The sequence below is a fragment of the Microtus ochrogaster genome, chromosome 17, assembly GCF_000317375.1.
Source record: "Microtus ochrogaster isolate Prairie Vole_2 chromosome 17, MicOch1.0, whole genome shotgun sequence".
NCBI classification, from domain to species: domain Eukaryota; kingdom Metazoa; phylum Chordata; class Mammalia; order Rodentia; family Cricetidae; genus Microtus; species Microtus ochrogaster.
In genome coordinates, this window is record NC_022019.1 from 12383095 (window position 1) to 12397386 (window position 14292).

At 50.8% G+C, this 14292-nt stretch overlaps 2 protein-coding genes across 3 annotated transcripts in view; one reads left to right on the forward strand and one right to left on the reverse strand.

Annotated features, from left to right (window-relative positions):
- The window catches only part of LOC101993440 (L-gulonolactone oxidase), a 21061-nt gene extending 19090 nt beyond the window's left edge, over positions 1-1971 (forward strand). The window contains exons 12-13 of the mRNA XM_005355550.2: positions 594-684; positions 1142-1971. Of these exons, the coding sequence (XP_005355607.1) occupies positions 594-684; positions 1142-1270 (220 nt within the window). The 3' untranslated portion in view covers positions 1271-1971. The remainder of the gene's footprint in view (positions 1-593; positions 685-1141) is intronic.
- A 5261-nt stretch (positions 1972-7232) lies between these two features.
- Clu (clusterin) overlaps positions 7233-14292 on the reverse strand; it is a 14181-nt gene continuing 7121 nt past the window's right edge. For both annotated transcript variants that reach the window (XM_005355495.3, XM_005355496.3), the window contains exons 4-9: positions 13778-13948; positions 12774-13188; positions 11863-11967; positions 8732-8961; positions 7750-7925; positions 7233-7464 (exon numbers count right to left, since the gene is read on the reverse strand). In XM_005355495.3, the coding sequence (XP_005355552.1) occupies positions 7455-7464; positions 7750-7925; positions 8732-8961; positions 11863-11967; positions 12774-13188; positions 13778-13948 (1107 nt within the window). In that variant the 3' untranslated portion in view covers positions 7233-7454. The remainder of the gene's footprint in view (positions 7465-7749; positions 7926-8731; positions 8962-11862; positions 11968-12773; positions 13189-13777; positions 13949-14292) is intronic.

The following is a 14292-nucleotide window of genomic DNA, read 5'->3' on the forward strand; positions in this document are numbered from 1 at the left end:
TGGTGTGTATGGGTGCTGCACAAAGATCATGTGAATTATGTATGTAAATCATGTGTGAATACTGGCTGTGTGACTACTATGTGTGTTTAAGTATTTGTGTGTAAGTATTGTAGGTGTGAACACTATATGTATGCAATACCATTAGCAATTTTGTCACAATGAATGTCACCCCGTGCAAACCTAGCTGGCATGCCCTCTGCACACTCCTGCTGTTGTCAGACTCTCTGCCTGTGTATTACACTGTCTCTCTTTGATACTATGGTAGCTAACCTGTCTAAAGCAAAGGGCAGGCAGGACAGAAGAAATTTTTCACCTCCATTACCTTAGGGTCTCTGGCCAAGATTAAACTCACAGTCATATCCAGGTACCAATTGATGAATACACAAAGGGGACAAAGTTTTGGGAATCCCTTGGTGATGCGCCATGAGCAGAAGCCTTCAGGTGCTTGTCCTGTCTGTGCTGTCCTGCAGGGAGGGCCAGTCGGATCTCCAGTAACCTGCCAGATTAGGGCAGGCCGCTGGGAATGCACCCGAGGCAGGAGGGGCACCTCACGAGACAGGGAAGGCTGGCTAACCATCTTTTCTCTGCCCTAGGCCCTATGGCAAGGATGTGCCTCGGCTGGACTACTGGCAGGCTTATGAGACCATCATGAAGAAGTTTGGAGGCAGGCCCCACTGGGCAAAGGTAACAACTCTTCGGCACCCGTCGCCACGGGGCTGCTGCTATGCGCTTTGCTTCCACCAGAGGGCGCCGCTCCTCTCCATTACTCTGAGCTAGTAAAAGGGCCTAGAAGTTGCTAGGCCCTTGGGGATCTTCATAGAAACTTCCTTTGCTTTATCGGATTTTTCTATGGTGCTTGTCAGCAGGATAAGGCAAGTATCTGTGTGTCCATTTAACAGATAGGAAAGTGAAGGCTTGTGTGATGGTCCTCCATGGTATTATGGGATGAGGGGACCAGTGATGAATTCTCAGTTCCTTCAGCTTTACTTTCCAGACCCCTTTCTTTCTGTCTAGAAGTCTGTACTGTGTGTAGAAGGTGGGGGAGCAGTGTCTTAAGGCTCGGAGACGTTGGGTCCTGGCCTGTAGCATAGCCTGCCAGCTCCATTAAGACGAAGTCTACTGCGTCTGCTTGCTTCCACAGGCCCACAATTGCACCAGGAAGGACTTTGAGAAAATGTACCCCGCTTTTCGAAAGTTCTGTGACATCCGCGAGAAGCTGGACCCCACTGGAATGTTCTTGAATCCATACCTGGAGAAGGTGTTCTACTAAAACAGGAGTAGCAGAAGCCACCCTCACCCCTCACGGTCCTGCAGCCTTTGAGGGGGAATAGAACAGGGTCCCACAGGCACAGTGGGGTCCGACCTCCTCTCCTGACCACACAGAAGGGCTGGGCTCGGGGTGGGGCCTCTCTGCTCCTTTCTCCACCATCGTCAAAGCACCCCAGGCAAGAGGCAGCCTCTCACTGAAGTTCCTGTTTGCACACCCGTGAATCCCACAGGCTGGGGATTTGGTCATTCCTAGGCTCTGTCAGCCAGGTGCAGTGAGTTTCCTGCGGCCTGAAGTTCCCCAGCCCTCTCCAGAAGGAATCCCTTAGCGAGAGTTTTAGCACAGAGCTGGCATGGAGCATCCTCTGCATTCTTTTATCTCTAAAAGTTCTTCTGGATGCCCAGAGACTGTCTGGTCCTGGGGAAGCCATCTTCCAGATGGTCCCGCTGGCCTGCCATGCCTGGCCCCAGCTCACAGTGCCTCTTTCAGCGTTCCTGGCCTCTTCTGTGTGTTTCTCTCCCATCGCCTCAGAGACAGGTCTTAAAAGCAGGGGTCTCACCATGGTTTTCCCCGGGTACCGTTCTCACCTTCCCCTTCACAAGGGTGATTTCAGTTTGCTCTGTGACCTTTCTAGAGTGTTCCTTGGAGAACCAAGATTCTCCAGCTGCTTTGTAAAAATTAAAAGACTCTGAAGATATTGTTCTGCCTTGAGAAGTTTATATTAATTCTTTATCTCGTAAAGAGCTAAAGTGCAAAATGTACTTACCAACGGAACCGCCAGATCAGCAAAGGGGCAAAGGACTCCAGTAGACGGTTCTCTACCGCAAATGCACACAGGCCACCGAATGCGTAAAAAGTCATTCAGCATCCCTGTCAATATGGAGGCCATGGCCTGACACTCTTAGTATCAACAATAATGCATAGTTTAATGTAGAAGCATGCTTAAAATACTATAGTTTTTAAGTTATTTTTTAATTTTTTAAAATTTCATTTTACATTTCAACCACAGTTCTCCCCACTCCTCCTCCCTCCCCGACCCCTCACCTCCCTTCCAGACCACCCTCCATCTACTCCTCATGACAGGTAAGGGCTCTGATGGGGAGTCAACAGAACCTGGCACATTAAGTCGGGGCAGGACCAAGCCCCTCCCCGCTGCATTAAGGCTGAGCATGGCATCCCACCACAGGGAATGGACTCCAACAAGCTAGCTCATGCACTAGGGATAGATCCTGGTCCTGCTGCCAGGGGCCCCTCTGATAGTCCAAGCTTCAATTATTTAACTTGATTGCCTATTTCTCGTGTGTGAGCTTCGTAGATGATAGTGCCAAGTTGACCAGCCGAAAGGTTAAACAGGCCTATTAGGGGAAATTTGGGGGCTGTAGAGTCCACCCTAACTCCAGCCAGAGTTTTCAGCCCTCAGAGTGGCCTTGATGACTGAGATCACCCACACCTAAGTCCAACATTGCTATTGAGGTATCCACTGGTTGTTTTTCTCTTGAAGCCTCTAGAAAGGATTGGAGGGGCCAACGAGAGTAAATGTGGGGCTGGAGAGATGACTCAAGAATTTAACAGCATACACTGATCTTAGAGACTTATGAGCACCAATAGCTCTAGCTCCCTCTTCTGGACACTGTGGGTAACTGCACTCATGTGCGCAAACCCACACATGTATATATACAAGTAAAAATTTTTTAAAATATCAAACTAAGCTCTGAGGCATTGGAAATCACCAGGCCTAAATCAGCCCTACCCTGCCCTTCCACAAAAGAGGAGGCTCAGGGAAGAGAAGAAACATCAGTATCTCAGAGCAAGTTGCAAAAGACAGTGTCTTTAAATGCTTTAGCTAAAGTGACATGGGACAGGCTGCTTAGGCATGGATGAAAAGGCCAACCGCTTGTCACTTAAAGAAAAAAAACCAACAACTGTCTGATAGTGAAACATCCTGTATCGCTCGATCAATGAATAAGACAACCCAAACCCAGCTGGGTCAGCATGACTGAGCAACATGCTCACTGACTGTCCTTGGCTCCGCTATAATGGCAGCTTGCCCTCGCTGGCCTGGCAAGATTGTCTCCCCCATTATTCATCTGATGTCATAACACATCTGGAAAACCCCATAATGGACCAAAAACAGTGAACCCCATTCTGGGAAAAACCACACATAAGAATCCCCCACCTACCTCACTTTAATTCATAAATAATCACCCTTCCATTAAGTTTGCTCATAAAGGCGGCTATCCAAAATCCCAATGACTCCAAACCCTTGAGAAGCCCTCACTTCCTCAAATGTCCTGCCCTTAAGTCTGTCTGTCTGTGTGTGTCTTCATGCCGAGGCTTAAAGCCTGCATTGTCATCTTACCAAGTCCAGAACTTTCCTTTACTGACTCCAACTTCGCTCCATGCTGACTCATCCTTAAAATAATTTCTTCCCCAGAAGAGGCTGCGCCCAAGTAGCAGCCTGGGCCGAGCATCCCCTGCTGCTGGAGACAGGAGCACCCTTTACAGTGTGTATTTTAGAGGGTTTACATTCAACTCTGGGTTGAGCAGTCTATTCCAGTCAGAGGCAGTGAGGGAAGGACTCAGCCCAGTGACTTAGACCTGAAACCTCCAAGTTCCTTAATTCTTCAATTCCCAGGTTGCTCAGTCAACCCAGTGTTCTGGAAATACACGTTCTCGCTGCCGGAACACCTATGTATGTATCCTTAGGGGCTTTGGCCTCTGATCCATTTAATCTCTTTTCTTTGAGCTGGTGTCTTCTGACTCCTGCAGGGTATCCATTCAGAAGACGGCCATGGCATCATCCTTTTGATACTGAGGGATGCTGAGCTCCCAAGGGCATTGCTGGTCGAGATCCCCCTTTCCTCCCTCCTTCCATCTTTCTTCTGTTTCTTCTGGTCCAAGTTCCCATTGGCTGAGTCCTGTCTGCAGCTGCCTCCCCATCAGCTGAACCCCAATCAGGAAGCAGCTCATCCATACCCGTGGGGGCAAAGGCTAACCTCCTCTCTGGATGTGGGAACTCATGGGCACTGAGATGTGGGCCCGTTCCTGTCTGCTGAGCCTGGACTCTAACAAGTGGGCAGTAATCACTAGAGCATGCAAGAAATGAAAATCAAGTTGGACGATGAGGACCAGTGCCCTCCCGGGATGGGAGCAGGAATTAGGATCACAGCACAGTGGCAGCTCTCCAAGCTGAATTTGGGGGGAGGTGAACAACTCCCTACTCCTCAGGTATGCAGCTGAGAAAAAGAGGGGCCCTGGTGAGCTCTGGGGCTTCCATAGGGTGCAGCCACCAGCTCTTTACTCTTTACTCTGTGGCCCTTATGTCCTGGGGTCTCTGACTCAGGATAGAACAAACTTAGACAAGTCGGCCAGGCCACTGACATGGTGACCCAAATGTCCAATGCCTCCACAGGCTCCCATGTCTGAGCACTTGGTCTCCAGCTTGGGGACGGTTTTGGAACTGTTCGGAGATGAAGCTTCACTGGGCTGTGACTGGAGCTGGCAGTTCTTTCTCTGGTTGCTGTTGCTGGGGTATTTTCCTCACAGCAATAGAAAGTAACTAATACTGGAGAATGGATCAACTCTGTCACCTTGGAATCTTGGATAAGACATGGTGGCCTGGCAGGAAAGCAGACTGGTAGCGCTGGTTGGGGAGGGCTGTCAAAGCACACCAACCGAGAGAACACACAGCTCATGAAGGGGCTTCTCTGGTCATTCCATGGTAGCCTCTTGTAGGTCTCTGGACTGAGTCTGAAGCTATCCCAGTGACTGTCCCCAGGAGAAAATTTAAACTTAACATGTGTTCCTGCCATGGCCCAAGCAAAAAGTTGACCTTGAATGTCTCAGAAAGGAACAGACACTGAGCTCTGCAAATCGTAGCTGGCTTCAGATTTAGAAGTGCGGTTTCCTGGTCTCCGTAAGTAAGGCCCCTGCCTGAGGTCTTTTCCAAGAAGGGTTCTATAACAAGAATAGTGGAGTGGAAGCCAGAAAAATCCTTCTAAAGAGCATAACCACACAGGCCAAGGAGACTTTGGAATGGGAATCTACAAAGAGGGGCAACATCACCAGGCAATGTGGAGCAAAGGTCACTAAACATCCGAGCTGTTGATATCAACCTTGTCTTGATACCATCTCCACGAGACAGGACCTTTCAGAGGGCAAGAGAAGCCCAGACATTTCCAAAAAATTCCAAAAGGGAGTCACCTATGTTTGTCAGTTTCATGTTCTTGACATGTGTTTCTAGACACAGGATGTCTTCAAACAACCAGTATCATGTTATGTTCACGGCTGTCAAGGTCATCACGGGCCGGTTTCAAAGAACTAGCTCCTGTCTTTAGGTCCTTTTATCTGCTGATGTGAGAAACATGCCCATTCCTGGGATGGTGTCAGCATGTATGTGTGGCCTTACACATACGACAAAGATGTCACATTTGCCAATGTCATCATTGGCAAAGATTGGAAACGTGACCCTCCAGTCACCCCCATCCTGTGATGGGCCTTAGGATACTTAGAGAGACTGAGGCAAAGATGAGGTCCCAGAGTGGCTCTGGTACCAACTCAAGACATGGTCGTTACTCCACTGGGTGCCGGTACAAGCGAGAGCAGGCTGATCATGGTATCTCAACCTGTGACAACCCTATCCCAAGCCTGATGAACCCTCATCCACTTACAGCTGGACCAGAGGTGGACCGTAAGTCACTGAGCTGGGGCAGGAAGAGCTGTACAGGCACGCACGCTGCCCAGCCATCATGAAGCCATGTCAGTCAGTGAGGGATACAGCCGGGATATTGGGGTCAGAGGTGAAACTGGGTTAGAGTGGGAAAAGCTCGGAGGCAAACGTTCATTGTGAACCTTGTGAGATTGCGCGGCACGGTGTGCCGTTTGCTGTCTCACCAGCAGGGTCAGTGCTGAACTCTGATGATACGACCCCTTTCTGCATTTTCTCTTCATCTTTGTGCATCCTGGATTGACCGAGTTCTTCCAGAAAACACCTAGCCAGGCTAGGTCTGCACAGGACCCTGAGCTAGAAGCCTCGGCATCCATAAGACCACAGCGAAGCCCCTTGGTCTCTGAACCTATTTCCTAGCTTCAGGACTGCAAACCAATGGCCCCTGTCGCTTCAACAGTGTTACTCCCAATGGCCTGAGAAACCGGCAAGTAACTAACAAACTGGATGTGGGCAATGGAGATGCAGACGATAGCTGGTCAGCATCACCTGCTGGCACCACCTGGTACTGCAGCTGACCTACAACTCAGCCCAAACTGTGGAGGAATGAACTTAAAACAACTGGAGCAGAGAAACACCCAATAAAGAGGCAAAGATTGTATGGAGAGGCAGTGGTCAGAGACCACCATGGTCCCGAAGGTGTCCCAGGGTTCCAAGTTTTTACAAATAAAAACTGCCTCTTCGTTTGGCCTCCACAGCCACACCTTAAAACACCTGTGTGTCCTATGGGCAGCTCTTTTTGCCTTGATTTTCAGTGCATTCTCTGGGAGACTGCCCCGGCCCTGTCAGGACACAGGGACAGTGCTGTAAGGGAAACAAAGTTTCCAGCTTCAGGAATTCGCCTCAGTGGCTTATTGGAACGTGCCTCTCCTGTTCAAAGCCAGAAGTCCCCCACCCCCAAATGCCATGATGAGTATTCTTTACCCTCTGCTGTCTGGTGGGTCCTTTACAATCTTGGGTGTTGCTTTTCTGGTCTCTTCCTACTCATGTGTTTGAGACAAGATCTTTCCCTGGGACCTGCCACTCACTGAGCAGGGGAAACTGGCCCACCGGCAAGTTCCAGGCCCTCTTGACCACGCTGAGGCTACAAGTGTGTGCCACCACAACCATGCCAGACTTTACCAAACTCATGTTTGTGTGAGCACTTTACCAACTGACCCATCTGTTTCTTTGTTCCTTCCCCATACCCAACCAAGATGCGCAGCTGGCAGGAAAATCAAGTACGGAAACAGGCCAGGCAACAGATCACAAGGCGGCTTTATTGGATTAGTTGCATGGGGGAGTTCTTCCCAGGAGCAGCAAGTGCAGGCATTAGAGTGCAGAACCCAGAGGAAGGCTGCTGGGGTGGAGGCCGACTCATGTGGAGACGTGCAGAGCTCGCGAGGGGTCTGTGGCAACCTCAGGGAGTTGGGGGGCTTCACTCCTAGAGGCCCCCACATATAGGAAAGCAATGCTCCTGTTTCATTCCACTCTGAAAGGAAAAGGAGAGGAGAAGGGAATTAATCTCCCCCCCTAAGAAACAGCTACCAGCACCCACAGTCTTACCTCCAAGGAAAAACATTTCCCAGAGCAAAGAAAGGAAAATCCCCAGGGTTTTCCTAGCTTACCCATGGGCTCCAGCCACAGGGATAGGCGCTATGCCCAGAGTGTACATTCCGCTCCTTGTCTGGACTCCTGAGGACTTTCCAGCCTCCCAGGGGCTCAGAGACATTTGTCTATTGGCCCCTCGGGGTCACAGAAAGGCTACCCTACTTACCGGCTTTTCTTGCGGTATTCCTGCAGCGCTTTCTCTGCCACTGTGTCCATAAACTTAGGGTTATCCCTAGAGACTTCTTCTGGCAACACCACCGTGATGGGGTCAGAGTCAAAGAGCTTCACCACCACCTCAGTGACACGGGAGGGGACGTCTGAGTCAGAGGAGTGGGTTGTCACCTAGGCAGGAAGAGACAAGTGAGACACCTCGACACGATGGCTAGCGTGTGCCCTTCTTTGCCAAAGGATATGGATCTTCTCTTTGCCCCCTTCAACCAAATACAGGCCTTCTGCTATCTGCCCCTAGTCAAGATGTCTAGGCCATTCAGAGCAAAAATAGCCCAATCTGAAAGGACAGAGGCCATTTGAAAACAACCAACTGAGCAGGCACTCCGGAAACTTGATTTTCAAAAATGTTTTCTTGTTATCTTGTCTTTTTTCTTATTTTTGCTTTGAGACGGGGTCTCACTCCGTAGCCCAGCCTGTCCTGAGGCTTGCCACCCTTCTAGCTCAGTTTCCTCAATGCTGGCTGATAGCACGTCTGATCCCAACATTTGCTTGTACAAATATTAGCCAGTGTGTGGTCAAAACGGGGAGATGGGGTCTCCTAGCACTAAAGGAAGCTATTCTTACAGGCTGACAATGAACCAATTCATGTGCTACTTAACGCAGCCCAGGGTAAGGAAGCTGCTCTACAGTCAAGCTGACGGGTCAGTGACCCGGGGAAGTTATACAAAGTTCCCCATTTTTAGTAAGCCAAGAAACCTCACTTTCCTTTTCTTGGAAATCGGACTTGGATATTTTGCCCTCAGAGAGTGAAGGCATTTCAGTGTTAAAGTATGCCTAGGATTTCCCTAGTCCTTGCCAGTGGAAATCAGAGGTACTCTTGTATGGTACCTCTGTCCCATTCCACCTCTGTGAGGCACACATCATCTCTAGACCACACGTGGGCCCTAGCCTGGGCGCGTGACTGGAACCCAACTCACTGTGGAGACACGGAGGTAGTACTCATCTTCGTCCTGTGTGAGGTTAGCCAGCTGGGACACCCAGTTGAACTGCTCGTTCAGCTGCTCCAGCAGGGACGAGGTGTTGAGCATCTTGGTCTGGAGCGAATGAAGCAGCTCGTTGTACCGCTGGGTCAACCTCTCGGCCAGCTGAAGGGAGTCGTTCAGCTCCTGGCGCAGGTGAGCCTGTGCGGGGTTGTTGGCCGAACAGTCTGTTCAGAGGAGAAAGGAGTAGAAGTGTGAAGTGAAAAGTCAAAGGGCCATGAAAATGTCACTGGGAACCAGCTGCTGCAGCTGGAGCCTGAAGCAGGCAGAGCTCCTGTTGAGTAGAGGGGCCACAAACCAGTTCTTATGACTCCCACAAAACCGCTCTCCCCAAAATGGGCATCAAGGCCCTGTTCCCTTCGTGCTTTGGGAAGTAGTGGTGGCTGTGCTGTGCTGTGCTGGAGCAGCACAACCGAGTCCTCTCTGGGTGGCAGACATGACCAGTCTTGGTGATTTGTCCCTGAGCTGCAGACCACGCTCTGGGCAGCACCAATGTCTGCTGCTCCATATTTTCAGACCTGGAGCTACCCTGGCTGCCTCAGGCCCTCCCAGGAGCCATTTCCAAACAAGAGGAAGCTGCTGTGCACTGGACACTTCAGAGTGCACCTGCTGTGTGCCAGACACACATCAGGTGCGCCGAGTGTCCTTTTCTCTCAAAGGACGCTTGGTGTGGCCTAAGCATCCAAATTCTGGTTTTACCAGTAACGAAACAGGTTTCCAGAAGTTAAAAACTGGGCCGAATCTTTAGGAGAAACAATTCGTGGAACTAGGATTGAGCCCACATCTTCAACTCCTCAACCTAGGCCCTTCCTCCTCTGAGACGATGGTTCGAGAATATTCGCCAAGCTTGTTTTTGAGCATTTTTGAGAGATTTGGAAATTCTGGTTCTTTACAAGAGCCAGTCAGACCCATAAGCTACAAAACACAGACGTTTGGTGCCTGGGGGTCGGTCATTGCCTGCCCTTGTCCACCCATAGCTGGCCAGGGGGCTCCTGCAGAGACGAGAAAAATTTCCATCTTCCTTTCTGGTCCTTGAGTGCCCTGCAGATGTCAGGCTTCTAGGACCTAGAAAGTGCCCATGTCATCTGAAAACCAGTTTTCCCCACCCCTTCACTATTTTTTTTTTTTTCGAGACAGGGTTTCTCTGTGGCTTTGGAGCCTGTCCTGGCACTAGCTCTGTAGACCACGCTGGTCTCGAACTCACAGAGATCCACCTGCCTCTGCCTCCCGAGTGCTGGGATTAAAGGCGTGTGCCACCATCACCCGGCTTCCCTTCACTATTTTCAAAACATCTAGGAGTGGCCATATGAAAACAAAGAGAGAGAAAGCCTCCTGGGCCCTGTGTGCGGCTGCAATTATTATACTGAAATAAGATAGAATGCTGTGTGGCGCCAGAAACAGGATTAGAGACAGGAAGCCAGGTTGAGAAGAAAGTTTTGAGGAATAACCCAAATGTTCTTACTACTAAATATCCCAAACAAGGAAAAGTCCTCAAGGGGCTAACAGTGTCGAACGGCGGTTCTCAACCTGGCGCCATGCTACCAACCAGTGGGCATTCTGGAAGTTCTGAAGATATTTCTGATTGTCACAGCGGAGGGAAGGTGGCTGCTGGCATCTGGCAGGTGGAAGCCAAAGATGCTGTTAAATGCCCAGCATTGCAAAGGTCTGCCCCACAGGGCTGAACCAAGACGTCCCAGGCTAGAGGTCCCGGTAAGCACTGTGAACAAGCTAAGGGGTGGCAGAGTGTGGTCTAGGATCGTTAAGTCTGATGTCAGAGAGCCAGTCTATAAGGTGACTGGCTTCTTTGTGGTCAGGCTCTCTGTCATTCAACTATCCTGATAGTTTACTGGGGAAAGTCTGCAAGGGTGGGCCAGATATCTGTCTAAAATTTCACACCATAACCTTTGAAAAACTCTAATGTTTGTTTGCATGGGCTCCTGACATCGCAGGAGGGAGGCGAGGAATATTTAACCAGACTCTGAAGGCCTGTCCTGGCCAACCACAGGTATGAAGTAATGGGGAAAACGACGGGGTTGATAAGGAAGATTAACCCTTTGTGATCCAAGCAGGGTGTGCTGCAAAGACAGGGGACCACTGTAAAGAGTGGGCTCAGAGCAGGGGCATGCGATCGACAGCCAGACCAAACAAAACTGCAAGAAACAGTTTTGATTTTGCTTATGTTTCGTTTTGTTTTCTTTGAGACAGAATCTCACTATGTAGCCAAAACTGGCCTTGAACTCACCATCATCCTACCTCAGCCTCCTAAATACTAGAATTATTGGGTGGGGGGATACCACCATACCCAGGTTGCCTGGGAAACTACTGAAGGAACATATTTCCTCTTCTGAGGGGCTAATCTGCCAAAAAGAACATGACCAGGATTGCAAAGACCACTGTCACATAGCTCAGGGTTCCCAGGGAGAAACCCCAGGGTTATGTTCACGAGCACAGCATAAGGGAGACGTCTTGTGTCTCCTAATCTTAGGCAAGTCACTTAGCCATTCTGCAAGATAGAAAGAGCTCACAAGGTCACTCTCAAGGGTGAACAAGCATCTGTGAAGTGTTTACAACAGTGCTCGTTAAACAAAACTGCATGTCATCTAAGATTTCACAATATGAAGTGGGGAAAAAAAAACCAAGGTCTACTAGGCTTAGCACTTTGGACAAAGCAACCAGGAGAATGGGCTGTGGATTGCTGATAGCTATAGTCAAATTCCACCGCAACACCTACCTTGGACTGCAGGTTTACCATGGGCCACCAAGGCAGGGAGTGCCTCAGATGTACCCCATCTATGTTAGAACAATCTGCATCTGAACTTGATTCGAAGTATGGTGGGTGTGGCTCAGCGGTAGAGTGAGGCACTGGGTTCTACGCCAGCTTCCAAATAACGAACCTAACTCTTGACATGAGGGCAGTGGGCTGTGCGCCATGGTGAGGACCCTCCCCAGGAACTCTGCTCACAGACAGAGAGCTAGTCTCTGAAGAAGGCCAGCACCAGTGAGTCAATCACTAGTGACCCAAAGTCAGATGACCCCAGTGCAAAGTCAGAGACCGGTCGCCCACTCACCCACAGACAAGATCTCCTGGCATTTCTCGCACTGGCCCTTCATCTTCAGACATCCTGTGGAGTTGTGGCGGATCTCCTTGCACACCGCACGGTCGTCTTCACCTTCTGGACATACATGAGGGGAGAAAGAGGCAGGCTGAGGCACACAGCACTTTGGAAGGGAGCCCACCCGACATAACACTCCCCCGCACCTCTCTGCTCAGCCCTGTGGTTGGGGAAGATGCAGGTGATTGTTTGCCTAAGCATGTGAACTTCTCTGTGGCTCCCTGAGGATATCCCCATGGCTCCTCAATGGGTACAGCTTGTGTTCCCACCGTCTCCGTCTCTCCTGCCACATTCCCTCAGCTACGGACATCACTCTGTTCTGCAGCCTCCTTGGCTGGTGGTTCTCCCTAACCAGCCATCAAGCCCCACAGTGCAAACCACATAATGGTGTCAGGACACAGAGCCCTGATGAAGAATATTGCTCCTCAGACACTGGCTTCTTGTGTTCGTGTTACATTTCATCCTTACAGACATTGCATGCTAAGGCCACAGCCACGAGCCTCTTCTTTAAGGGCGATCAAGGCTGTGATACAGTTCATTGCATGGAAGGGCAGGCTTCCCACACCACACCTCAAGAGCTCCTAAGAAAGAAGCTGAGGCCCCGCAGGAGGCACGGCCCAGGTCACACCCTGAGTTGGCTACAAAGAACACAGGCTCCAACCTCTGCAGTGCTAAATTGAACTGGATGCCACTATGTCGTCTACATTGCTTTACCCCCGTCCTTGCTCCTTTGCCCTGTAAATGAAGAGAATGCCAGCCTAGGGGGCTTCTAGGAACATAAACATGGCACATGCCAAGCCCTGGAAGAGCCTTAACATCTGGGAGGTTCCCACTCCTGCTGGGAAAGCAAGCAAGCATTTTCTGACCTCTTAAGAGATCCATGTCCGGGAACTGGAAGGCTGGGCTGTGGAACTGAATATCCATGGCCTGTTGAGCCTGGTGGATCATATCGAAGAAAGGCTGGAACATGTCGTGGAAGCTCAGGGGCCCAAAGTGGGACAGAGGCAGGAGACTGCGGACTAAGCGGGACTTGGGGTACAAGAAATGAGGTCTCCTGTGTGAGGGGAAGCCGAAGGGTGAGAGGTAGTGGCTGTCCTGCGGCTCATGGGTGAAGAAGCGGTCCTGGAAAAGCGTGTCCATGATGCCAGATGCCCGGGTAAATCTGTCCTGCATGGCGTCGAGGGCTTGGCTCTGCTGTCGGTCACTCTCCATGAGGGAGTCAATACGGTCGCCGTTCATCCAGAAGTAGAAGGGTGAGCTCTGGTTCAGAAACTCCTCCAGCTGGGACCCAGAGAAGCCCAGTAAGGGGGTGTGGCCTCCTGCCTGCGTTCTGATCACGCAGCAGGTGACCCAGCTCCCCACTCTTCTGGCTCCTGGATATCCTGACAACTAGAGTCACTGCATTTCCCTTTCACCGCGACATTCAGAGGCTCACCCTGAGCCCCTGTGATCTTGGACCCTAGGGGACAGCCCTCCCGCTTAGCTGGTCAAACTCCAGGAAACGGTGCATTTTACAAGGTCCCAACCTTGTGAAGCTCACAGGTAGGGATAGAATCAACGCGAATATACTAAATATTCTTAATTCCTTCTTCCTAGTTGAATACAGGATTCTGCCATACTGTAAGGCCATTTTACCCAGCTCGTTAAAGGTCTCCTGGGAGACGGTACCTGGCAACCACACCTATAATGGTTTTTTTTTTTTTCCAACATCTGCACTCATGTCAGACATCACCAATCAACCATGATACTAGTGAGGCAAGTCGTCAAGCAATGCTAATCACCTGTACCCAGCACATGGAATGAGGCCTGTTTCAGGGATTCCCCACATGTCCCACTCAGAACCCAGGCCAGGTCCATGTCTCCTTCTTACCTGGCGGCCGACGAGACCAGAGCCGCTTCTGCAGACACGTGCATAAAACTTCATGCAGGTCTGCTTCAGGCAGGGCTTGCACTCTTCCCAGAGGGCCATCATGGTCTCGTTGCACACTTCTGGGAAGGCCTTCAGCTTCATTTCAGAATCCCTGGTCTCATCTAGAGCATCCTTCATGGAGAGAACAAGGCCAGGTGAGCCACACGGAGACCCAGCAGACCTCCCTGGGCTATGTTCAATGTGCTACTGCAGCCCCCATCTTCCCTCTGGTCCTGCAGCCCCCATCTTCCCTCTGGTCCCGCAGCCCCCATCTTCCCTCTGGTCCCGCAGCCCCCATCTTCCCTCTGGTCCCGCAGCCCCCATCTTCCCTCTGGTCCTGCAGCCCCCATCTTCCCTCTGGTCCTGCAGCCCCCATCTTCCCTCTGGTCCTGCAGCCCCCATCTTCCCTCTGGCCCTGCAGCCCCCATCTTCGCTCTGGTCCTGCAGCCCCCATCTTCCCTCTGGCCCTGCAGCCC